The 23,238-nt window shown below is 50.3% G+C and overlaps 1 protein-coding gene across 48 annotated transcripts; it reads left to right on the top strand.

Annotated features, from left to right (window-relative positions):
- The first annotated feature begins 3,800 nt into the window (after positions 1-3,800).
- Positions 3,801-17,954, top strand: LOC136790305 (delta-1-pyrroline-5-carboxylate synthase-like). Of its 48 annotated transcripts, XM_066993365.1 has the most exons (9): positions 3,801-4,287; positions 6,981-7,087; positions 7,181-7,325; positions 10,517-10,590; positions 10,816-13,382; positions 13,969-15,701; positions 16,678-16,755; positions 17,069-17,137; positions 17,212-17,954. In XM_066993365.1, the coding sequence occupies exons 1-5, from the start codon at positions 3,816-3,818 to the stop codon at positions 10,954-10,956; spliced, it is 939 nt and encodes a 312-aa protein (XP_066849466.1). In that variant the 5' UTR covers positions 3,801-3,815; the 3' UTR covers positions 10,957-13,382; positions 13,969-15,701; positions 16,678-16,755; positions 17,069-17,137; positions 17,212-17,954. The 48 variants fall into 48 exon arrangements, 45 of the variants coding, with proteins under 45 accessions (XP_066849466.1, XP_066849478.1, XP_066849471.1 ...); XM_066993377.1 differs by lacking the exon at positions 17,069-17,137 and having other exon boundaries at positions 13,969-15,483; XM_066993370.1 differs by having other exon boundaries at positions 13,969-15,483; positions 17,069-17,954.
- Positions 17,955-23,238: the final 5,284 nt, after the last annotated feature.

Genomic DNA, 23,238 nt, shown 5'->3' with positions numbered 1-23,238 from the left:
GTTTAGGGTTGTTAGGAAAGAGTGAAGGCGCAGAGTCCTGTTGAGTGTGGGGTTGCGTAAAGGCTCCCCCAGGGAGTTCAGGTGTACCCAAAGGCTTCCGCTGAGAGCACTTTTTGATGGCAGAAAGTGGCACCGTACGTGTTTTTTCGGGTCTAACTCGGGTTCAGCTTCTTGTTCCGGTTAGGGTTATGTTTAGGGTTGTTAGGTAAGAGTGAAGGCGCAGAGTCCTGTTGAGTGTGGGGTTGCGTAAAGGCTCCCCCAGGGAGTTCAGGTGTACCCAAAGGCTTCCGCTGAGAGCACTTTTTGATGGCAGAAAGTGGCACCGTACGTGTTTTTTCGGGTCTAACTCGGGTTCAGCTTCTTGTTCCGGTTAGGGTTATGTTTAGGGTTGTTAGGAAAGAGTGAAGACGCAGAGTCCTGTTGAGTGTGGGGTTGCGTAAAGGCTCCCCCAGGGAGTTCAGGTGTACCCAAAGGCTTCCGCTGAGAGCACTTTTTGATGGCAGAAAGTGGCACCGTACGTGTTTTTTCGGGTCTAACTCGGGTTCAGCTTCTTGTTCCGGTTAGGGTTATGTTTAGGGTTGTTAGGAAAGAGTGAAGACGCAGAGTCCTGTTGAGTGTGGGGTTGCGTAAAGGCTCCCCCAGGGAGTTCAGGTGTAGCCAAAGGCTTCCGCTGAGAGCACTTTTTGATGGCAGAAAGTGGCACCGTACGTGTTTTTTCGGGTCTAACTCGGGTTCAGCTTCTTGTTCCGGTTAGGGTTATGTTTAGGGTTGTTAGGAAAGAGTGAAGGCGCAGAGTCCTGTTGAGTGTGGGGTTGCGTAAAGGCTCCCCCAGGGAGTTCAGGTGTACCCAAAGGCTTCCGCTGAGAGCACTTTTTGATGGCAGAAAGTGGCACCGTACGTGTTTTTTCGGGTCTAACTCGGGTTCAGCTTCTTGTTCCGGTTAGGGTTATGTTTAGGGTTGTTAGGAAAGAGTGAAGACGCAGAGTCCTGTTGAGTGTGGGGTTGCGTAAAGGCTCCCCCAGGGAGTTCAGGTGTACCCAAAGGCTTCCGCTGAGAGCACTTTTTGATGGCAGAAAGTGGCACCGTCCGTGTTTTTTCGGGTCTAACTCGGGTTCAGCTTCTTGTTCCGGTTAGGGTTATGTTTAGGGTTGTTAGGAAAGAGTGAAGACGCAGAGTCCTGTTGAGTGTGGGGTTGCGTAAAGGCTCCCCCAGGGAGTTCAGGTGTACCCAAAGGCTTCCGCTGAGAGCACTTTTTGATGGCAGAAAGTGGCACCGTACGTGTTTTTTCGGGTCTAACTCAGGTTCAGCTTCTTGTTCCGGTTAGGGTTATGTTTAGGGTTGTTAGGAAAGAGTGAAGTCGCAGAGTCCTGTTGAGTGTGGGGTTGCGTAAAGGCTCCCCCAGGGAGTTCAGGTGTACCCAAAGGCTTCCGCTGAGAGCACTTTTTGATGGCAGAAAGTGGCACCGTACGTGTTTTTTCGGGTCTAACTCGGGTTCAGCTTCTTGTTCCGGTTAGGGTTATGTTTAGGGTTGTTAGGAAAGAGTGAAGACGCAGAGTCCTGTTGAGTGTGGGGTTGCGTAAAGGCTCCCCCAGGGAGTTCAGGTGTACCCAAAGGCTTCCGCTGAGAGCACTTTTTGATGGCAGAAAGTGGCACCGTACGTGTTTTTTCGGGTCTAACTCGGGTTCAGCTTCTTTTCCGGTTAGGGTTATGTTTAGGGTTGTTAGGAAAGAGTGAAGACGCAGAGTCCTGTTGAGTGTGGGGTTGCGTAAAGGCTCCCCCAGGGAGTTCAGGTGTACCCAAAGGCTTCCACTGAGAGCACTTTTTGATGGCAGAAAGTGGCACCGTCCGTGTTTTTTCGGGTCTAACTCAGGTTCAGCTTCTTGTTCCGGTTAGGGTTATGTTTAGGGTTGTTAGGAAAGAGTGAAGGCGCAGAGTCCTGTTGAGTGTGGGGTTGCGCCACACTGCACCAAATATGCACCAAATATGCACACTGCACCAAATATGGTAGCCACAGGAACGCCAATATACATAGCGCACGCCAGATGCAACGTGAGAATCCTGCAACTGGATGGCCTGTCCCAAATGGCGAGAGGTGGTACTGGGTACGTGGCAATAAAGCCAGGAAGGTGTTGCCCCTGGGATGGAAGGGAGCTTGCACCCTGGAGGCAATAATTCCAAACGTAACTATTATTGAAGACCCACAAAGCCAGAGGCCCCTTGAGACCACACGCAGGATTAAGCGGACTCCAGACAATTCTCTAGTAAAATTCTCTAGTATTTCACAGCTTTGCAAGGTGGTTTTTACCTCGGTGAGGGGTGGGTGAATTAGAAAAAGCGATTGTAAATATCTCCGCTACAACTGAAGAACTAGAAAATAAGTTTGATAAGTTTGCAAAAATAGGACTGTAGAATCAAATAGTATTCGATTCATTAATAACCTCATAAGGAGGAGCGTGATATTTGGGGGGAAAAAAAAGTATACTGGGGGGGCGTGGGGGGGAAAGATCCTACATAGAGTAGCTCAAGATGACAGTTCCTGGGCATTTAGAAACATTTGGGAGAAACTAACTTTGTGGTTACCTGAACAGAATTGGCTCAAACAACTATTTGTTGGTATTGTAAAAATAATGGCATTGTACGCCTACCATCCCCCGTGACATCCGAAAAAGACTATTGCGCCTTAACGTTGGAGAAACTCAAGAGCGCGGTACGTGAAGAGGTGCAAAAACAACAGTAGGAGTAAGGAAAGGAGAGGAGGGAACTGTGAGAAACTAAGTTGTGTTTTTACAGTAGAGAACTAATTTTCTGTATTCCGAGGTAGTTGTGCAGTCATAATGAGGAGAAACGCTACGTGGGTAAGCGGACAGTAGGCGGCCTCACTGTTCCGAAATAAGGCAGAAGCTTGAGGAAAAACAGGCTGAGCAGCGTGGGAACGGTAAAACAAAGATCACAGGTTCCTGAAACATAAGAAAGGGGGAAAAAAAAAAAAGGAAGTAAGAAGGGAGAAATTAAAGGGTTGAAAAAGAAGTAAAATTGTACATACATGGTATAGAGGAGCGTCGAGCAGCTTGTGAACCTGCAGTACTCGGCCAATGAGGACACAGGGGAGGGGATCGGGCGTCGGGGAACAGGGACTAAAAGTTGATGCTGTGCTTACTGCAATGCGCTCCTGATCGGCAGGACGCCCGCCACTGCAACCGCGAATAAAATAGCCTCAGAGAAGATCGTGTGTCAAGAAAATTATTTGAGATGTTTCTCGCAGATATACTTGACGAGGGAGGACCAAGAACACCCGCGCCTTCTTTAAAAAAAAATAAAATAATAAAAAATAAAAAAAAAGGCAGCACAGGGGCAGCCTCAGGGTTGCCTTCCCACAGGGAAGCGGCGCCGTGATTGGCTGGACCGTGAGGGCGGATGTGGCGTCACGGCTAGCCTTAACTCAGGGCGGAAGCGCTCCGTGATTGGCTCGGAGGAACCCAGGGCGGAGGTGCCGTGCAGGGCTTGCCGGCGCTATGGGCGGAAGCTGTCGGGCCGGGCCGGGCCGCCGCGGCGCGGTGCCGCAACGAGGTTGGTGGTCGGCGCCGCCCCGGGCCGGGCCGGGAGGGGGCGAGGCGGCGGGCGGTTGGGGCGCCACGCGGTCGGCGGCTTCTGCGGAAACGGCCCTTGTGCGGGGCGGGGGCGGCGCCGGAGCGGAGCGGAGCGGACGTGCGGCGGGGTCTGCACTGCGCGGGGCTTCGGAGGGCTGGGGGAGAGGGGGGCGAAGCGGCGCGGGGGGGGGCGGCTGCGTGCGCTTGGCCGACTCCCCTCTGGGGCGGATGGACTGCTCCGTCCCGCGGCATGCTGGGAGCTGTAGTTCTGTGGCGCGCGGCCGGTCTTTCCCCGAGCCGGGGCCGGGCCGGGGCCGGGCCGTGCGCGCCGGGAGGCGCAGGTTGCCGCTGGCTGCGAGCGCGGCTGCCGGCGGTGAGGCGAGCGAGAGCCTTCGGGGGCGCTTCCCCGGAGCGTCGGGCCGGGAGGGGTGGGGGCTGCGGCGGCCGGGCGCGGGTCCTCGCTGCGCTCGATCGTCGGGCTGCGCCTCGGAGGTTTTCCTCCCCCCGCGCGCTGACGGCCGGCTCTCTCCTTTCCCTGCGGCTCACCAGGGCAGAAGCAGCTCCCCGCCGCTGGGACCCCCGCGGGGTTTGTCGCCGAGCGAAGGTGGCGCGGCAGCTGAAGGGAGGAAAGCTGCAGCTGGCGTGCTGCAGTCGCAGGTTTCCCAGGAGAAAGAGCAGCCCGTCTGTCCCAGCTGTCCGGGTAAGTCGCAGCGACCTCCGGGTGAAATCCAGGCGTGAAGGGGATTTTGGTGGCTCTCTTAGACGGCTAGCCCTACCAAAGGTCGCATCGGTTACAAAAGGTAGTAGTAACCTTGCAGTTTGTGTGTTCTGTAACGTCTGTAGCACAATAAACCGGCAGGTGAAGAAATGAGCGGGTACAAATACACGTGACTCTACAGCTGAGATTAAATAACGTGCAGGTTCTTCTGTGTTTTGTCTTTCAAAGCGCGTTGTTTGACTCGGTGGTCCTTAACGATGATCCTCGGTGGTCCCTTCCAACTCAGGATATTCTATGATTCTGTTGTTGCCGAGCGCCTGAACTTTTTGCTCACATTACTGAGGAAAGGAATGGCTGTGCTTCTTCCCCACCCCCCTCTCTTTTTCTTTTTTTCCTCTCCTCTTCTCCCTCGATGACGGGGACTCAAAATGTTTTTCTCAGATGTCCATGTGAAAATTTAAAAAAAAAAAAAAAAGAAGCTGATGGTGAACACTGACAGAATTGGGTGACACTTTCAAGGTAGAGGGCAAAGAACGTGGAAATTTCTAGTACGTTAGTGTTACTCTGTTAGCAAAACCGACGTACACGCCGCTTGCTGTTCCTAGTTTTTTGGTTTGGCCTGGTTTTCCTTTCAGAAGTCTCCCCGAAGGCCTCTGTGGACAAAACTTTGTCCCGCTTCAGCTTTAAGAATTATCCTAGAAACAATGAACAAGTGCTTGCAGGGCTTTATGGAACGCTAGTTGCGGTCAGTCAAGAACGACTTGGGAGGCAATTCCTTTCGTGGAATTGTAGAGTGATCGAGAGATCAAGGCCAGCGTTGTGAAGAAATAGTGCCAGGTTATAGTCACAGGTGACTGCCTTCTGAAGGGAACAGAGGCTCCCATCTGCAGACCAGACCATCTTTACCGAGAGCTTTTCTACCTGCCTGGGGCTTGGATCAGGGACGTTGCTAGCGAGCTTACGAGCTTAGTTCAAACTTCAGATTATTCCTTACTCCTGCTCTTTCACGTGGGTACCAACAAGTTTGCAGCAAGAAGTCTGTGTTCAATCAAAATAAATTTCAGGGCCCTGGGAAGCTAGCTAGAGGATTCAGAAGCACGGGTATCGTCTAGCATTTTGGGATATATTAAACACAGTGTAGGCAGCTGGTCAAAAGAGGTGATTCTCCCACTGTATTTAGCGTTGGCGAAGCCTCTCCTTCGATATTGTGTGCGATTCTGGGCTCTACAATATAAAAAGAACGTTAAGATCCCTGAAAGCGTACAGAGGAGGGCAACAAAGCCGGTAAAAGGATTGGAAGGCACGCCCTGTGTGGACGCTACGGTACTTCTGCTAGCTCCTCGGAATTGTATATAGTCATGAGTAACGCTCCTGATTCTAAATACATAGTCTTTCCCTGCATATAAGCCGAACGCTATTCTACAATCGTTTGCTTCTTCCGGCAGTGGATTCTGTCTTTCAGTGATTTATGGGTACTTTACATGTCCTGGATATTGCTTTCCAGATACCTGGAGCTTGCTAGCTTTTCTGTCTCCCAGACGTGTGGCTGATAGTGGTCTAGTCTTGTGAGCTGTGCTGCCGTGAAGTCTGTCACCTGTTGATGTTGAAGGTACTTTTCTGGAAAGAGGAAGGTGGTAGGTACAGTTTCACACCAGGCCATCAACAAAATCACGTACTCTTTTTATCATCTCCAGACGTGTTTCCTTCGGTGGCTTCTGGACTTTGGTCCATATTGTAGGCCCCGAGAAGGAAGGAGGAGGTTGGCTTTTCATAACCACAATTTCTTCCAGCTGTTTCAGATGGATTTCATGGTTGATTCTAGTTGAAATGACTGCCTCAGGAAAAAAAAAATAACAAAAATGGTAGTCCAAACAACTTATAAAAAAATAAAAATAAAAAACAAACGAAAACACCGCTCCCATTTCCTCACAGCTTATTCATTTGCTGTGGTATCTTCTTTATGGAAAGAAGTGTCCTTTCCTTCCCAAGCTGTAAAGGAAGAGTTCAGGTACTCTTCACTTGTGCGCTTTAATCTGTGACGTGTTTGTTCGCATAGAACTTCTGGGAAGTTTGGCGGTAGAGTTTAGGGTTTACATGTTAGGTAAACAGAAGTATCGCTCAACTCAGAACATAGTTAAATAAAAGTACAATATTTATTTAAAATGAATAAGTGTGTGTCTATAGTCTTGTGTCCTTTCTTTGCAGAACTCAATAGTTAGCCTTTATACATATTTCTAAGTTGCCCGGTTTATCAGTGTACAACACAGCATTCGGGAATATCATCTGAGATTTTAGGTGAAGAGGACTGTCCTTTGTTCAGTTGTGCACTCTTGTGTGTCAGCCCTGATTCTGAACCGTATAAAAGCTGGAAACTTCTTTCCGGTTTTCTCTCTAACCTCACTGAAGTGTGGGTACTTCCCAGCGTACGTGATACTATTCAGCATGTGGATATTCTGTTTCCTCACACTAGCTACAATTCCGGTGAAGTTACGCATCTTGAGCCTGCATGTTAGTGTTTCATCCTTTCAGTTCCACAAAAGGAGGGTTCAGTGGAAGTTTTGAATCCTGTAGAGTGGAATACAGGTTTTTAGCCTCAAAGGCTTTAGTTATTTTTCCCTGGTGAGCTTTGGAACAGAAGATATGTAACATTAACAATTTTTTATTATTCATTTCAGGACTCTTTGACAGCCCTCCTGGATCCGATGATGCAAAGCTCACTGACATATCCTACCCAGGAGACCAACAATCGGTGACGTTTGGAACCAAATCCCAGGTGGGAAACGTAAGTGATCAAAGTGGAGCAAGAATTCGTGTTGAGCATGGGGATTCAAATAACAAATGCATTTTCGGGAACTGGCTCTATCCTTCATCGCAGGTGAAAGCAGCTCTGTGGGCCCTCCAAGGAGGCACCTCTGCAGTGATTGCAAGTGGAACCCACCCAAAGATCTCGGGTCGTGTCATCACAGGTGTTGTGGAAGGGAAGAAAGTTGGAACTTTTTTTTCAGAGGTAAAACCTGCAGGTGAGTACGGAAGTAACATGTACATTGGGAGCTGTAGAGATTTCCTGGAAGTTTAGGGTCGAAATTTGGCTAGGCCTGCCTGTTCAACAAATGGGAAACTACGCTCTGCTTGACAAACGGCTTTTGAAAGGTAATTTTTAGTGTTGGAATAGAACATCTTGAATCCTCTGCTCGGGTTCCTTCCAGCTGATGACTTGCTGCATCAGACTTGCATTCAAAGAACTGGGTAGAATTTGTATTGCTTTTAGTCTTAGAGGTTATCATCTATTATTGAAGATTTCAGGGTGAAAGCGTGCATATAGAATGTACGGCTGAACTAAGATAGTGTGTAGTTTGGGTTTTTGTCGTAAGTTCTTTTAATGACTCGGTCTTTTGTTACCGTATGCAGGAATGTTTTCCTGCCTCTGGGTTGCTGTGACAATGTAACAAGGGCCGCAGAAAGTCAGACCAAAGATCGGTGGTCTTAGCAGAATGGAACGAGTATAGAGCGATACTTGTGACTTGCACTTTAAGACAAGCCAATGCCTTTGAGTATAAAAACGCTTAATGTGTTTCTTGTAAAAATCGGCCATATCCTTTGAACCCATGTAAACACTTAGCATCCGTGGGTCACAGCAGTCACGAGCCTTAACTAGGTATTGTGCGTAAACTCTGGAGCTAGCACTATGTGGAGAACTGCTTCCTTTATTTTGTGTGTGTTTGTGGGCAGGAGGAGCGTTGAAGTTTGCTTCCTGCTAGCTTTTGATGCCCCCGCCTTCTGTATGGAAAGAGAACACGGGTGATCGATCTCTGTTCAACTTCTATGATATGAGACATCGTCTTTTCCCTCATCGTCTCTTTGTCACGTGAAAAAGGTTTTTTCTTAGTCCTTTTCTACAGAAACTGTTCCAAAAGTTTGGCGATCCCTGTTTCTCTTGGCTGAAACTGTTTTTATTCTACTGTGACCTTTTTAAGATAGGCAAAAATAAAATTCTGCGTAGCATCCAAGATGCAAATGAACCTTCAGTTTATGAGATAGCAAGGCTAACTTTGAGTTTTGATCAGACTGGTGATGTTTCTTGTTGCCTTTCCTAGGCCTTTTCCAAAAGCTTAAACGTGTAAGTTGCTCTTCGACGCTGATGAGCATTGAGGTGATGTTTTCATAGGATTATGTGCAGTACCGAGGCCTGATTTCCCCTTTTGCCTCTGCATTTCTTCACGTTTATCTGCTTTAAATTGTGCTTGCTATTTGGTTGCATAGCGGCTGCAAAGGAATCACAGGCTGGTTGAGGTCGGAAGGACCTCCAGAGGTCACCCGGTCCAACACCCCTGCTCAAGCAGAGCCACCCAGATCTGGTTTTCCAGGACCACGTCCAGACAGGTTTTGAAACCTCACAAAGACCGTGACTCCACGACCTCCCTGGGCAGCCTACGCTAGTGCTCAGTCACCCTCACAGCGAAAAAGTATTTACTGATGTTCAGGAAACCACAGGAGGAGGGGAACATCCTATGTTTCGGCCTGTGTCTGTTGCCTCCTTTTTTGTTCCTTGGGTACCAGTTAGAAAAGTCTGGCTTTGTCTTCCTTCCACCCTCCCTTCGTGTATTTACAGACGTCGATGAGATCCCCTCCAAGCCTCCTCTTCTCCAGGCCGAACGGTCCCAGCTCTCCCAGCCTGTCCTCATGGGAAAGGTGCTTCAGTCCCTTACCGTCCTCGTGGCCCTCCGTTGGACTCTTTGCAGTGTGTCCAGGTCTCTCCTGTACTGGGAGGCCCAGGCCCAGCACTCCAGGTGCGGCCTCACCGTTCCTGAGCAGAGGCGGAGGATCGCCTTTCTTGACCTGCTGGCAATACTTTGCCTAATGCCACCCAGGATACCCTCAGCTGCTTTTGCAGCAAAGGCACATTGCTGTTTCGTGTTCAAGTTGGCGTCCACCAGGAAACTTAGCTCCTTTTCCGAGAAGTTCCTTTCTGGGAAAAAGTGCGATATCAGCGCTTTTCACTTTGTCCTACTGCAATAAATTTGTATCAGCTATAAAGCTTTTCATCTTGTAACCCCACGTCTCAGACGATTACAAGTATGGTGAACAGCAAAAGTAAAGGTGAAATCTTACTGCGACCCTTCCTCTACCATGGAACGTGGTTACTCCCATTCTTTCTTTTGTCTTCTGTCTTCCAAAACACGCTTGAAATACTCAGGTACCTTTTTAAAATGAACTCTTATCTCCTCGCGTGTGTCACTTTTTTTCAAAGAACACGAAAATACGCTCTACTTTATAAAGTATGACCTCGCTTTAAAAAGCTGTTTTAACGCTCCTTAATTAAGTCTTCTTAATCAAGTGTCCGCTAGTTCTTTTCTTACCTCCTGTTATTTTCCTTAACGTGGGAATTCCTGCTCTGGCAATTTCTGTAGGACGCTTCTGAAATAGAAGTCCGGGCCTATTAGTCACATTTCAAGTCATCTGTCCTACAGACAATTTCAAGAGAGTTAAAAATGAAAACGTAGCTTATCCGTGAGCTACTTGAGAACTCCTTAGTGAAATGCTGCGTGAGCCTTTTGACTTGTTACTTCTGCTTCTGTTTCAAAACTTGTTCTGTATCGTTTCAGTTTGAGACAGGTTCTTTGATATCCACGCCAAGAAGAAAACCTTTCTTCCGTAGGAACCCTTCAGTGTGCACAGGGAGAGGCGTGGAGAGAGCAGCTATTCTGCAAGCTGTTACTCAGGCCGCTTTTGGCTTCCAGCGCTGTTTGTACATTCCCGTGTTGTTTTGCAATCTTTTCTCTTTTCGTTAGTTGTCTAATTAAACTTTTTCAAAGGATGCCTCCCTGTTTTCAGTTTTCTCCTACGCCCTGAGATTTAGCCGTCCTTGTATTCTTTTGCTCTTTGTCAAGTCTTTTTGATACAAGCTGTGTGCAGCTTTGATACGAGCTTGTTTGTCCCCTATGACCTGGATGATCTTGCTGAATCTCCGTGATGCCTTGAAAAGGGCTGTGCTCGGGGACCGTGGCAGCATTTTGGTATCTGATACAGATTTTCCTGTTCTGGCATACAGTGAATTTCTTTGATATGTCTATTAGGACCGTACCTGTTTTCCTGCTTTGAGTAAAGAGTTGGAAGATGAAAGGTTAGCGTTCGTTTCCTCCCACATGGGCTGTAACCTTTGTCTGCGTGTCTTGTGGTTGTGTTTTGTTTGTTTGTTTGTTTGTTTTGGCAGGCCCTCCAGCAGAGCAGCAGGGTGAAAGGGCTCGAGCTGGTGGCAGGACCCTGGCAGCTCTGCAGCCTGAGCAGGTGAGAGAACAGTATGTGCTCACTCTTTAAGGTTGGGAACACGTGGCAAGTCTTAAAATACAGGTTTATAACACAAATGGGTCCTGGAAAAAATCAGCTGGCTCCAAGCATCCAGGGAGTCAAGACAGTGAGAAGATGTGTCAGTAGAAATGAGCTGAAGTGAGCCAGATGTCAAACACCACGGACTTCATATAAGGATGCAGTTGAGAAACTTTTCTCTTTCAGAGAGCGGAGATTGATTGTTGTCTTGCTGACTTGTTACCTGATCAGAGAGAAGAAATTCTCTTGGCAAACGAGAAGGACTTAGAAGAAGCTGAAAATAAAGGTAATATTATGGGTCCTTTCATGGTACTCCTGTTGTCATGAGCTTTTCTGGGCCTCAAAGGAAATGAGCAGAACTAGAATATTCCGTCACCTGCAATTGGATATTACGGCTGTCACAGGTTAGTGAGCCCAGGACTTTGAGAGCTTGTCAGTGGAAACAGCTGCAGCTTCCATAATTACATGAGAGATGTCTTCATCAGAGAAGACAGAGAGGCCTTTGAAAACAGCAACCCACGGCATTGTTTAAAAAAAAAAATAAAAATCTAAATAAATAAATAAATAGCGTTTTCTTTTGCCAAAGGAGGCTCGCTTTAGGAATTGAATATAGCAAGTATCTGCCCTGTTATCGTCATGTATGAAATAGCATGAGTATCTCCTGGGCTGGTTAACGTAATGTTTGGCCCCTGTGGGGAAGGTTGTTACTGAAAAATGATGCTTTCCGGAACGAACCATGTTACCTTCTGACCGAGGAAAGTACAGTTCAGGCAGCATAGACTAAATCCGTTCTTTTGCGTTCGAGGGGTGCATCGAGAAGCTGGTCTTGGGTTAGAAAATGTGTGAAACTGGCACGTCGCAAACTGTAATGCAGAGAGGTCTTTGATAACAAAAGCGTATTTCTGTTGGTGAGTTACTGGAAGGCTGCAAGAAGTCTTGCCTCAAAAGACTCTTATGAAATGAATTCTGTTGCCATCCCAATTTTTTTTTTCTACGGGCACATTCTTGGGACTTGCTTCTGCAATGTCGAGAGTTATTCAGGGTTGGTTTTTGATACCCAGCGTAGAGAAGGAGTTAGCTTACGTTCAGGTGCTGCGGTTTCTGCACGTGTCTTATAACGTAGGTTCCCTGCTTAACTTGCAATTTATGAGGTTCCTACCAATGAGCACTTTCCTGTCCATGCCGAACGCAGCTGAGTTGCAGGCTACCATTAAACATCAAATGTTTGATATAGATTGCTAATAGCAAATCGCAACTGTTAAGAATATATGCTAAAAAAAATTAGCACAGAAAGTAGAAGCTCTAGGCTGTGAGTGGTCTGTCCCATACTGATACTGCATGTTTGCACCGAGGCAGAATGATTGCTTTCACTCGCTTGTGGAGCGATGAGTCTAGGCTCTCACTGCTAGTATTTTTAGCAAGACTGATTGAGCATTTCTCTAACATATGAGCAAGTGTTTGAGGAGCAAGTGATGGGTATGGGCACTTAGAAAGAGACTGCCAAAGGGCAGCTTCCTATTTTATAACTGAATTTTGTGAGCGTTGGTCCTCGTTTCATACTGAAGGGGAGTAGGCTCTAGTGAAGGGAGTATGTTCACGTGAAAGGAAAAGGCACTAGTCTCCCTCGTCTGCCATTATTACTTCCTTGCTGCTAGCTCTGTTCTTCATAGAAAGCCAGTATGTTTCCTCGTCACATTCTAGTCTGCCTGCCTAGACTTCAGCCTTTGCCTCCTGGGTCTCTTGCCTTGCATAGACAATCTCTCCCCTTCTCCTCTTCTTCTTCATCTCATTTGTAAACCTTTTATCAGGCTGATTCTTACTGCCTTCCCACCCCCACCCTCCGACCTTTTTCTATTTTTTCCTTTTTTTCTATTTTTTTTTTTTACAGACTTAGGATGGCTTGTCTTGTTAGTTACTTTTTTTCCTGCCAGCCCCCAGCCTCAAGTTCTCCGATGCGACTTCAGAGGATCATCTTTGATACCTCCGCATCTGAATAATACGGTTTCTGTCCCATGCTGTAGCTGACGGCAGGACGGACTCTGAGTGCAGAGGAGAGGTTGCTTCCTCCCTAGTTTCCTATTGCGTCCCATACTGGTTTGGGTAAGCAATTTCAGAGGAAATTTGACTTCTCCGTGGAGCAGCGTGCGCCTGACAGCTAGCTGGAGACAGCACACACGGCATTGAGTCAGCGCTCCGAGTGCGGTCCTGAGTTGCAGTAAAGGTAAAACAATTGCAGACTGACAGTTTAGCTTCTAAGGAGCACATACAAATAGCAGGTTTGCCTCTGATGCTTAAAAGGCGAGGTTCCGAGATCACATTTCACGGACTGCTTCCTATAGATTTCAAGAAATGCAATCGTTCTGAAGCACAGCCGCCCTCTGTTATTGTTTAAAGGGAACAAACTGCCTTGAGACCCGTTACCTGCGAGGGAACCGAGGGCGGAAGTGACGTCAGGGCGTGCCTTCCCTGAGGGCCAAAACGGCTCCGTGATTGGCTGGACCGTGAGGGCGGATGTGGTGTCCTGGCGAGCCGTCATTGAGGGCGGATACGCTTCATGATTGGCTGGGAACCCAGGGCGGAAGCGGCGTCACGGCTAGCCTTAACTCAGGGCGGAAACGCTCCGTGATTGGCTCGGAGGAACCCAGGGCGGAGGTGCCGTGCAGGGCTTGCCGGCACTATGGGCGGAAGCTGTCGGGCCGGGCCGCGCCGGGCTCAGCTCGGGTCGGGCCGCCGCGGCGCGGTGCCGCAACGAGGTTGGTGGTCGGCGCCGCCCCGGGCCGGGCCGGGCCGGGAGGGGGCCAGGCGGCGGGCGGTTGGGGCGCCACGCGGTCGGCGGCTTCTGCGGAAACGGCCCTTGTGCGGGGCGGGGGCGGCGCCGGAGCGGAGCGGAGCGGAGCGGGCGTGCGGCGGGGTCTGCACTGCGCGGGGCTTCGGAGGGCTGGGGGAGAGGGGGGCGAAGCGGCGCGGGGGGGGGCGGCTGCGTGCGCTTGGCCGACTCCCCTCTGGGGCGGATGGACTGCTCCGTCCCGCGGCATGCTGGGAGCTGTAGTTCTGTGGTGCGCGGCCGGTCTTTCCCCGAGCCGGGGCCGGGGCCGCGGCCGGGGCCGGGCCGTGCGCGCCGGGAGGCGCAGGTTGCCGCTGGCTGCGAGCGCGGCTGCCGGCGGTGAGGCGAGCGAGAGCCTTCGGGGGCGCTTCCCCGGAGCGTCGGGCCGGGAGGGGTGGGGGCTGCGGCGGCCGGGCGCGGGTCCTCGCTGCGCTCGATCGTCGGGCTGCGCCTCGGAGGTTTTCCTCCCCCCGCGCGCTGACGGCCGGCTCTCTCCTTTCCCTGCGGCTCACCAGGGCAGAAGCAGCTCCCCGCCGCTGGGACCCCCGCGGGGTTTGTCGCCGAGCGAAGGTGGCGCGGCAGCTGAAGGGAGGAAAGCTGCAGCTGGCGTGCTGCAGTCGCAGGTTTCCCAGGAGAAAGAGCAGCCCGTCTGTCCCAGCTGTCCGGGTAAGTCGCAGCAACCTTTGGGTGAAACCGAGGCGTGCTCATAAACTTCCTGCAGCCCAGGCTCAAAGGCTTAATCAAATTTGCAGAAGCGCGAACTGCTCGGCGTGGGAAGCGCAAAGGAAAGCCACGTAGTGCCTGCCAAGCTGTAGTAGCTTCTTAGACCTAGAACGAATTGGCCTGTTGAGCTCTGTCTCTTTGTTGCTCAGTCTGTGGTACAAGAGGCTAACCTTTGTCCTGCCTCAGCTTTCAGAGTTGTCCTAGAAATAAACTAGTGCTTGCGGGGCTTTCCAGAACGCTGGTTGTGGTCGGTCAAGACAGACGTGAGAGGTGATTTCTGCCTGTCTGTCTGTCTGTTGGTTATGTCCCGAGAGTTTTGCTTGAACTGTGTGCAACAAAAGAGGCCTTGAGCCCGTACTGAGCAGCGAGAGAAAGCAAAACTCCAGGTAAGCGCTGGCCGTGGCAAAGTTGCTTGGGAATTGAGCGGCTGGGGGCTTTCCAGCAGAACTCGGTACGCAGACAGAAACGTGACCTTCGAGGTCTGCCTTGCGTTGAAGCTGTGGTATTTGACCCATAACTGTATGGAGCTGCTAAATCCTAGAGGGGATGATAGAGACGTCCCTGGTTCAGCCTTTTTTGCCACAGTCATTGCAGAAATGTTGGAAAAGTGAGTATCATCCCTCTCTTTAAATTCATCTTTTAAAGCGTTCTTTCTGCAGACTCCTGTCTGTGGTTAGGTACTTGATTTGCGTGAAACAGAGCCAGACTTTCCTATTAACTAGCGCCCCGATTGAAATTCCCTGTCATCGGAGGACAGGAACTATAAATGGTGCTTGGCAGTTTAAAATCTCTTGGCTTCTATGGAGGCTAACTTGCCAAAGCGAATAGGAAGTAGCCTAAAGTTCGGTAAAGACGCTGAATAGAAAAGGTCCTCTTCTTGACGGGAAAAGAGCTTTGCAGAACACAAGCTCTGTTTCCCGTAGGGCTCCCTACTTACCCACCCGCTCAGCGATTATTGCAGGCTTTGACTGGTCCCCTCAGGTCCAATATCGCACAAGCGTTGTGCCGCAGACGGTACCTTAGCTTACTTTCCATCTCGTGCTGCGTTACTTATACCCACAGAAGACTTACTTCAGCGTCAAATAAACCCCGTGCGAAGCGTCCCCGACTCATGCCAGTGGGACCATCCTGTTGTGGCTGGTAAAATCCAGGAACAGGACGATGCTTGGAAGAATGTAACCTGTGGAGGAGCAGGCAACAGTCTCCTGTTAGGCAACAGGTTTTCGAGACTGGTTTTCCCACCGCCCTGTGCGTTTTGAAGGAGGCAGTCCCTAAGCTGATGCAATCCAACTGCATCTAAGCTGTAGGTTGGTACTTCCATAAGCTATAAAGGAACTTAACGTGTTGGGTTTTTTTGTTTGTTTGTTTGTTTTTTAATCGAGGCTCGTGTGCGTGCGTTTGGCTTGTCCCGATGGCTGGTGTAGATGATCACTCACATGCCCCAAAGCTCCTTGTGCTGATGTTGGATCTGCCCCTTGGCAAAGGACTGCATCCCGTGTGTTCAGCTTTTCTTCCTTACCGTCTCGTATGTATGTATGTATTTATTTACTTTTCTGAAAGAAAGGGTGGATTTTTCATGGGTCTCTCTGTGAGCGTATCGAACCAGGCTGTTCAGATGGCTGTCGACGAAGGGGATTTTGTTGGCTCTTTTAGATAGCTATTCCTACCAAAGATTGCATCGGTTACAAAAGGTTGTAGTAACCTCGCAGTCTCTACGTTCTGTAGCGTCTGTAGCAAAATAAACTGGCAGATGAATAAATGAGCAGGTACAAATACACGTGACTCTACAGCTGAGATTAAATAACGTGCTGTTTCTTCTGTGTTTTGTCTTTCAAAGCGCATTGTTGCCGAGCGCCTGAGCTTTTTGCTCGTGTTACCGAGGCAAGGAATGGCTGTGCTTCTTCCCCCCTCATCCCTCTCTTTTTTTTTCTCCCCCTCTCCCTTGATGACAGGGACTCAAAATGTTTTCCTCGGATGTCCACGTGAAAATTTAAAAAAAAAAAAAAAAAAAAGGCGACGGTGAACACTGACAGAATTGGGTGACTTTTTTAAGGCAGAGGGCAAAGAACGTGGAAATTTCTAGTATGTTAGTGTCACTCTGTTAACAGAACCAACGTACACGCCGCTTGCTGTCCCTAGTTTTTTGGTTTGGTTTTCCTTTCAGTAGTCTCCCCAAAGGCTCCACAAAGGACACCTTGTGTATCTTTTCTGTTCTTCCAGGATTCATTTGTCAGGAAAGACAACCATGAAATCCAAGGGCTGTGGACAACCATCTACCAGATGGTTGTTGCAGTTGCCTTTGGTCACGTCATTCGTCCTTTTAGCTCGCCCTTTCCTTTACCTTGAGTGGAATTTTTCTTGCCGCGCTGTTTGCAGTGGTAACATTGCTGCCGAGGTGTTTTTTGACTAAAAATGATCTTAACTGTAGTAGTGAATTCACAGATTGTGGCTTTGTGTAATGACTCCCATGATCGCAACTTTTTTTTTTTCCTTTGTCACAGATAGGAGAAAAGCTCTTTCCAGAGAGATGGAGAAGGAATTAATTATACCTCTGCCTCATTCTGTGAGACCGGAAGACAGTGAGTGACTAACTGTAAGCTGCGATTCTCAGGAGTTGCATAGCTAAGAGTCTCGGGTTCCTTCTCTGCCTGACCCCTAGGGCCTTAGGCATGGGAAATCTTAGGCTTAATGTTTTTCCCTATGAAATACTGTCACGTTAAGGGGCATAGCTGAGTAACTGTTACAGTTGTGGTCGGATTCAGGGTACTGACCTATCATGGTCACGGATTCACCTAAATAATGTAGCACGCCCTTGGTCTAGTCACGTTCAATGAGAACTGTCACGGCTGGGAACAATGCAATGAAAGGCAGTGTTCAAATGTTACCCCACAGAGTCCCAGTGCGGAGGGTGGCAGGGGGAAGAGAGGCTCAGCCCGTCGACTGATCCCAGAAGTCAGAAAGGTATCCTTCGTGATGGTATCTTCCCTAACATCCCCTTTCACTTCAGACAGTTTACATTATTTTCTCTCCTTTAGGTGGGGCTTGAGTGACTCTCGTCAGGCATACCTTGGTTATGATTGGTGAAAAGTTTTCTTGCTTTTGTTTAAAGGTAAGGGGTCTGAGAAATTCATAGCACGCCCTCAGTGAGGGGTGGTCGTCCCTCGGAGGCACGGACCTTTTGGGATGGAGGTGTGTTTTGGTATTATGATGATACTAGAATGAGCAAAAGTTCCCTAGAGTACAGTGTTTTGTTAAAAACATGACAGGTCGTTGGCTCAGGGTAGCAAAGGTGCAGCTTATCAGTGTGTCTCAGCTTATCAGTGGGTCTCAGTGTGCACGAGAGCATCGGATCCCCATCTGGTTGCAGAGCCTATCCGTGGTGTTTCCACTCCGCTTTACGCTCCCTCCCCTTCCTTAGAGTCAGCACACCGAGTTCCCCTAGTGCGATAGCACGTAAAGTTGGAGGCCTAGGGAACGCTTAGGTAGCGCAGCTGCCCTCCACCCTGAAAGCTTCGATGCTGTACGCTTTCTTTAAAAGGTGAATATGAGTTTAATTTGCCTAGTTACTTCAGGCAATTACTCTGCAACTACCCAAAGCAGCGACAGTGAGAAGCCCACTTCCAGCATCCGCTCCCCACGCAGGGACGGACAGACGGACGCCGCTCTTTGCCTTGCCCGCCAGGGGAAGGGGAGAACGACCGGGCAGGGTGCCCTACCGCAGCCCCCATTCCCCGGAGTCCTGCACAGCAGTTTAATAAAGTTTGCTTTCCGGCCCGTGCCCCCTTTGGTGGTTGCCATCCCAGGAAGTGGCTTTTGCCGTCTGTGTGTGGGTGCAGGTTCCGTAGCGGGGTGGGTATGGAGGGGGGGTGGCCCCGTGTCTGTCGGCCGGAGTGCGGGGCCAGCCCTGCCAGGTGGGGGGGCAGCTGCCTATTGTGGGACGGGGAGGGCAGCTCGCTGCTGTCTTTGCTCCCTGGGGTGGGGAGACTGCTCTGTGGGGTGGGGGCTGCTTGCAGAGGCGCAAGTGGGGAGGGGGCTGGGGGTTCCCGGCAGGACCCCCAGGGCAGGCGATGGCGTTGTGGAGGCCGGGTCCCGGGGGATTGGCGGCTGGGGCAAGGAAAGCCCAGGCGGGGGTGGCATGGGGTGGCAGGCACAGGTCTGCGGGTGCTGGGCTGCAGGTGGGGAAGCCTGGGGCTGGCTCCATGGTGTCTGCAGTGTCAAGCCGCCAGGAGCACCATTCGCCCAGCAAGCCGGGAGTTGTGGTCGTTGGGCTCAGAGCATCCCGTTGCCCATGTTGGGTTCGTTGTTATTATCTCCCTGTCTTTTTTGTCCTGATAAAAAATGTACTGTTACAGCTTGCCGCCGCTCAGCTTCCCAGCCGTGAGCGGCACGTTGCTCAAGGCAGACCCTTCCTCCCTGAGGCGGCGCGGGGTGCAAATTTCTGCTGTTTTCGTTTGTGCTTTCTCTGGGAAAATGGTCTGGGAAGCCGTCCCTGCTGCCCTCAGGACGCATCCTGCCGGCGAGAAGCGGGTACTGCAGGCGGCGGGGCCACGCATGTGCGGTGGCGCCTTTGGATGCCCCCTTCCGCCACCTGCTGGTGAAAATCCGGTACTGCAGGCGCCTTGGGTCAGCGCATACGCTGTGGTGCCCCCTGGCGCCCTCTGCGCCACCTGGTGGCCTAAAGTGGGTACTGCAGGCGCCTCGGGGCCGCGCATACGCTGTGGCGCCCTCTGCCGCCGCCTGGTGGCGAAAAGTGGGTACTGCAGGCGCCCCGGGGACGCGCATGCGCGGTGGCGCCCCCTGGCGCCCTCTGCCGCCGCCTGGTGGCCAAAAGTATGTGCGCGGTGGCGCCCCCTGGCGCCCTCTGCCGCCGCCTGGTGGCCACTGCAGGCGCCCCGGGGCCGCGCATATGCGCGGTGGCGCCCCCTGGCGCCCTCTGCCGCCGCCTGGTGGCGAAAAGTGGGTACTGCAGGCGCCCCGGGGCCGCGCATGCGCGGTGGCGCCCCCGCCCTGCCGCGCCCTCTGCCGCCCCGCCTGGTGGCGAAAAGTGGGTACTGCAGGCGCCCCGGGGCCGCGCATGCGCGGTGGCGCCCCCTGGCGCCCTCTGCCGCCGCCTGGTGGCCAAAAGTGGGTACTGCAGGCGCCCCGGGGCCGCGCATGCGCGGTGGCGCCCCCTGGCGCCCTCTGCCGCCGCCTGGTGGCCAAAAGTGGGTACTGCAGGCGCCCCGGGGCCGCGCATGCGCGGTGGCGCCCCCTGGCGCCCTCTGCCGCCGCCTGGTGGCCAAAAGTGGGTACTGCAGGCGCCCCGGGGCCGCGCATGCGCGGTGGCGCTCCCTGGCGCTCTCTGCCGCCGCCTGGTGGCCAAAAGTATGTATGTACTGCAGGCGCCCCGGGGCCGCGCATGCGCGGTGGCGCCCCCTGGCGCCCTCTGCCGCCGCCTGGTGGCGAAAAGTGGGTACTGCAGGCGCCCCGGGACCGCGCGCCCCTGGCGCCCTCTGCCGCCGCCTGGTGGCGATGCGCGGTGGCGCCCCCTGGCGCCCTCTGCCGCCGCCTGGTGGCGAAAAGTGGGTACTGCAGGCGCCTCGGGGCCACGAGTGATGTTACTACATCATTTACTACATTTTTTCCTGCGAGTGATGTTACTACATTGATTTTGGTTTTGGGGTGTAATCTGTTATGCTGCTAGATTTTTCTTCCTGTGCAGAAGAAAAGTTGAGCTAATTCCAGTTAGCTTCAGTAACTTGCTTTCTCATATTGTCATTTCAATATTCAAAGCTGAAGCAAAAGCATTGGTATTGTTGCTTCTAGAGAGACGCCAGTTCTCCGGTCTGCACTCTGCATGCTGTTCAGATAAGCTAGAAAAAAATAAAGGAAAAGAAAAACAGCTGCTGCTTCTCCTGCTCTCTTTCTGCTTTCTACTTTCTTGTGCTTTGCCCCTCCCCTTTCCCAGGTGATTGGCTTTGGGTTCCAGGCAGGGCCTAATGGTAATTGAGTCACAGGCATCCCATCAGAGAGCTCATTCTGCCTGGGCTGCAGTTTGGGGTAAGTGCTTTGTTTTTGCTTCAGTCAGTTGCAGGGGTCTTTAGGTGGGTCAGAGTCTACGGACTGATGCGTTTCCAAGTAGAGATAGGTACGTCCTTCTTTGTGAGGTAACAACTAGTAGGATCCTTGCTGATCCTGGCTGGAATAATAATAATGCACAACACAGAAATCATATGAGAGATTTGGGGTCAGAATGGGAAAGTACTCGTGGATGAATCCCAAGGACCTGGTATCCCAAGGTCTCTTGAAAGTTCATTTTGTGATTAAAGCCTGGCAAGATACACAGAAAAAGCTCCAGAAGGTGGGGGTTGTAGTGAACAGTCACTGTGGGGGGCCCTCCTGCGGGAGGCCCTGGAGGTGTATATCGGGAGGGGAGATGAGAAGGAAAAGCAGAGAGCGAAACTAATGGTATTGACAGTGTAGCAGGTAGTGAGGCAGAGGGTTGGAGAGAGAGGAAGAAAATCATCTGGGGGAGTCAGGGCCAGGATGGAAAGGAGAGGAAGAGAGATGAAGGAATAGCAGGCAAGGAAAGACAGGCTTTGAAGTGTGGCCAGGCTGGCCGTTTCAAATAGGAATATCCAGAGTGGAAGAAGGAGGAGAGAAGGAAAATGGGAAAGTACAGGCTGGAGAAAGATAGAAGTGTTAAAAAGGGTTATTGAAGGTGTTAAAGGTGGGGTATGTAGTGTTTGACAGAGCTGTTTGAAGTTGAATGAGCAGGGAAAGAGGATGAAGGCATTATCTAAGTAACAGTCTAGAAGTTTTGGTATATTTGCTGTGATGTTTGGTCAGTTTCCCAAGTATGGGGGGGGGGGGGGGGGGGGGGGGGGCAGCCTGCTCCACCCCCCCTCTCCCCCCCCAAACCTTGGTATGTGAACCCAATACACTGGGGCAGCTAGATCATTACTGGCTTGTAAAGTATCAGGGATTAAATTAACTAATGAAACCCTAAAAGTGATGGGGGTAGAAGGGGCTGGGATAACAGCCCCACTTTTGGGGGATACCAGGCTGAGAGTAGGGGATAAAATGATTACTGGGCAATTACTGTATGTACCAAAGGCAGGGACTAACTTGTAGGGAAGGGATTTGATGATGAAATTGGGCATTCAAATAGCAAATTGTTAGACTGGAATAACAGTGTTATTAATGGAGTGCTCTCAGGCCCTGAGAGCAAAGATCTATTCACCTCTGACTGGAAAGACCCTGAAATGGGGGCGGAAGCAACAATACAGATGGACAGTTTTACCTCAGGGGTTTACAGGGCCACCAATTTATTTGGGCAAGTTCTAGAACAGATTTTGGAGCAATTACAACCTCCCAAGGAGGTATTACTGTTACAAATATGTAGATGATCATTTATTGTCAGGACAGGAGAAAAGAGTTGTGAAGGAAGCTACTGACAAGCTATTCGGCTCGGGAGTATTGAAAAAGAAATTACAATATGTAGAAGGAGAAGTCAGGTATTTAAGGCATCTAATGTCTGAGGGAAAACAAAGAATAAATCCAGAGAGGATTCAGGGAATTGTTGAAAACTAAGAAAGAATTAAAAAGTTTTGAGAGATTTTTTTTTTTTTTTTAAGGAATCAGGCACCACGAAGTCTGAGGGAAAATGGATACTCCCTGATGGGAGAGAAATGCTGAATAAAGCACCAATGAGGCAAATATTAACTGTTTTACATCAAGAGAGTCACTGGGAGGTGCAAGCAATGTGTGATGTTGTGCTAAGAAAGTATGTCTGTGTAGGAGTATACACTGTAGCGAAGCAAATATGCAGACGATGTACCGTATGTCAAAAGGTAAATAAAAAGGTCATCCGTAACCCATCTAGAGGGGGACGGGAGCCAGGGATTTGACCTTTCCAAAGCATACAGGTAGACTTTACCGAGTTACCTAAAGTAGGGAGACTAAAGTACTTGTTTGTCCTAGTTGACCGGATGGGTGTAAGCTTTCCCCTCGGTATCTGCCACTGCGAACACGGTGGCTAAGGTATCACCGGAGCAAATAGTCCCTAGATATGGGATAGTTGAAAACATTGATTCAGGTCACGGAAGTCATCTCGCTTCACGAGTACTGCAAGGGCTAATGCAGGCCTTAGAGATTCAATGGAATTTTCACACCCCCTGGCACCCCTCCTCTTCTGGGAAGGTAGAGTGAATGAACCAGACATTAAAGAAGCAATTAACTAAGTTAGTGTTAGAAACCCAACTTCCTTGGGTAGAATGATTACCTTTAGCACTCCTCCAGGTTCAAACAGCACCAAGAAACGATATAGGAATTTCACCGTATGAGATGCTGTTCGGATTCCCCTATCTGGGCAGAAGGGATGAGATACCACAATTCAAAACAAGAGAAGTTTCCTAAGAACTGTATTCTGGGGTTGTCCTCTTCTTTGTCATCTCTCAGGACCCGTGGGTTGTTGGCTCAAACCCCACCTTTGGAATTCCCCATTCTCCACCATCAACCAGGAAATTGGGTCCTGATTCGGACCTGGAAAGAATCAAAACTCCAGCCTGAATGGGAAGGACTATTCCAAGTACTACTAACCACTGAAACAGCCGTAAGAACTGCACAAAAAGGCTGGACTCACTATACTCGAGTGAAGGCATCCGTCGACCCTAGTACCTGGGAAGCTGTTCCTACAGAAGACTTGTTGGAAGTTGAAATCGAAGAGAAAAATCTCGTAGTGGACTGTGAGCAGGATAAAAGCTTACAGTTGTAAACTAACCTTTTATTTTCACAGGTAACTAATGAGTGTGACTTGTGATTGAGAGAAAGGACTGGCCTATAGCGAATCAAAGTGCTCCCAAGGGGTTTTTGTTCTAGTAGTAGGGTACATATATCTTACTCTTTGTATTGGTAATTATTTGGAAACCTAAGGGTTAAAAATAATGACCGGGAAAAATCAACTATTAATTTTGTTTCTAGTGACTGTAGGCCTCAGAGAAGGCCTTGGTCAATTGGCAACTTGGAAAAGGCATGACCAGATAATAGTAAGATGGGATACCCCGTCAAAATAGGGGTGAATG

This window comes from Anser cygnoides, chromosome 3 (genome assembly GCF_040182565.1).
Source record: "Anser cygnoides isolate HZ-2024a breed goose chromosome 3, Taihu_goose_T2T_genome, whole genome shotgun sequence".
In the NCBI taxonomy this organism is placed as follows: Eukaryota; Metazoa; Chordata; class Aves; order Anseriformes; family Anatidae; genus Anser; species Anser cygnoides.
The sequence above is the reverse complement of the archived record's forward strand: the minus strand, read 5'-3'. Positions and strand labels throughout refer to the sequence as shown.

What these genes read in the sequence shown, in the direction of transcription:
- LOC136790305 (XM_066993334.1), top strand. Translation starts at nt 3,816, where the DNA reads ATGGACTGCTCCGTCCCGCGGCATGCTGGGAGCTGTAGTTCTGTGGCG. An exon ending in CGTCTGTCCCAGCTGTCCGG is followed by an intron (nt 4,288 to 6,980) that starts GTAAGTCGCAGC and finishes TATTCATTTCAG; the next exon opens with GACTCTTTGACAGCCCTCCT. An exon ending in TTCAGAGGTAAAACCTGCAG is followed by an intron (nt 7,326 to 10,516) that starts GTGAGTACGGAA and finishes TTGTTTTGGCAG; the next exon opens with GCCCTCCAGCAGAGCAGCAG.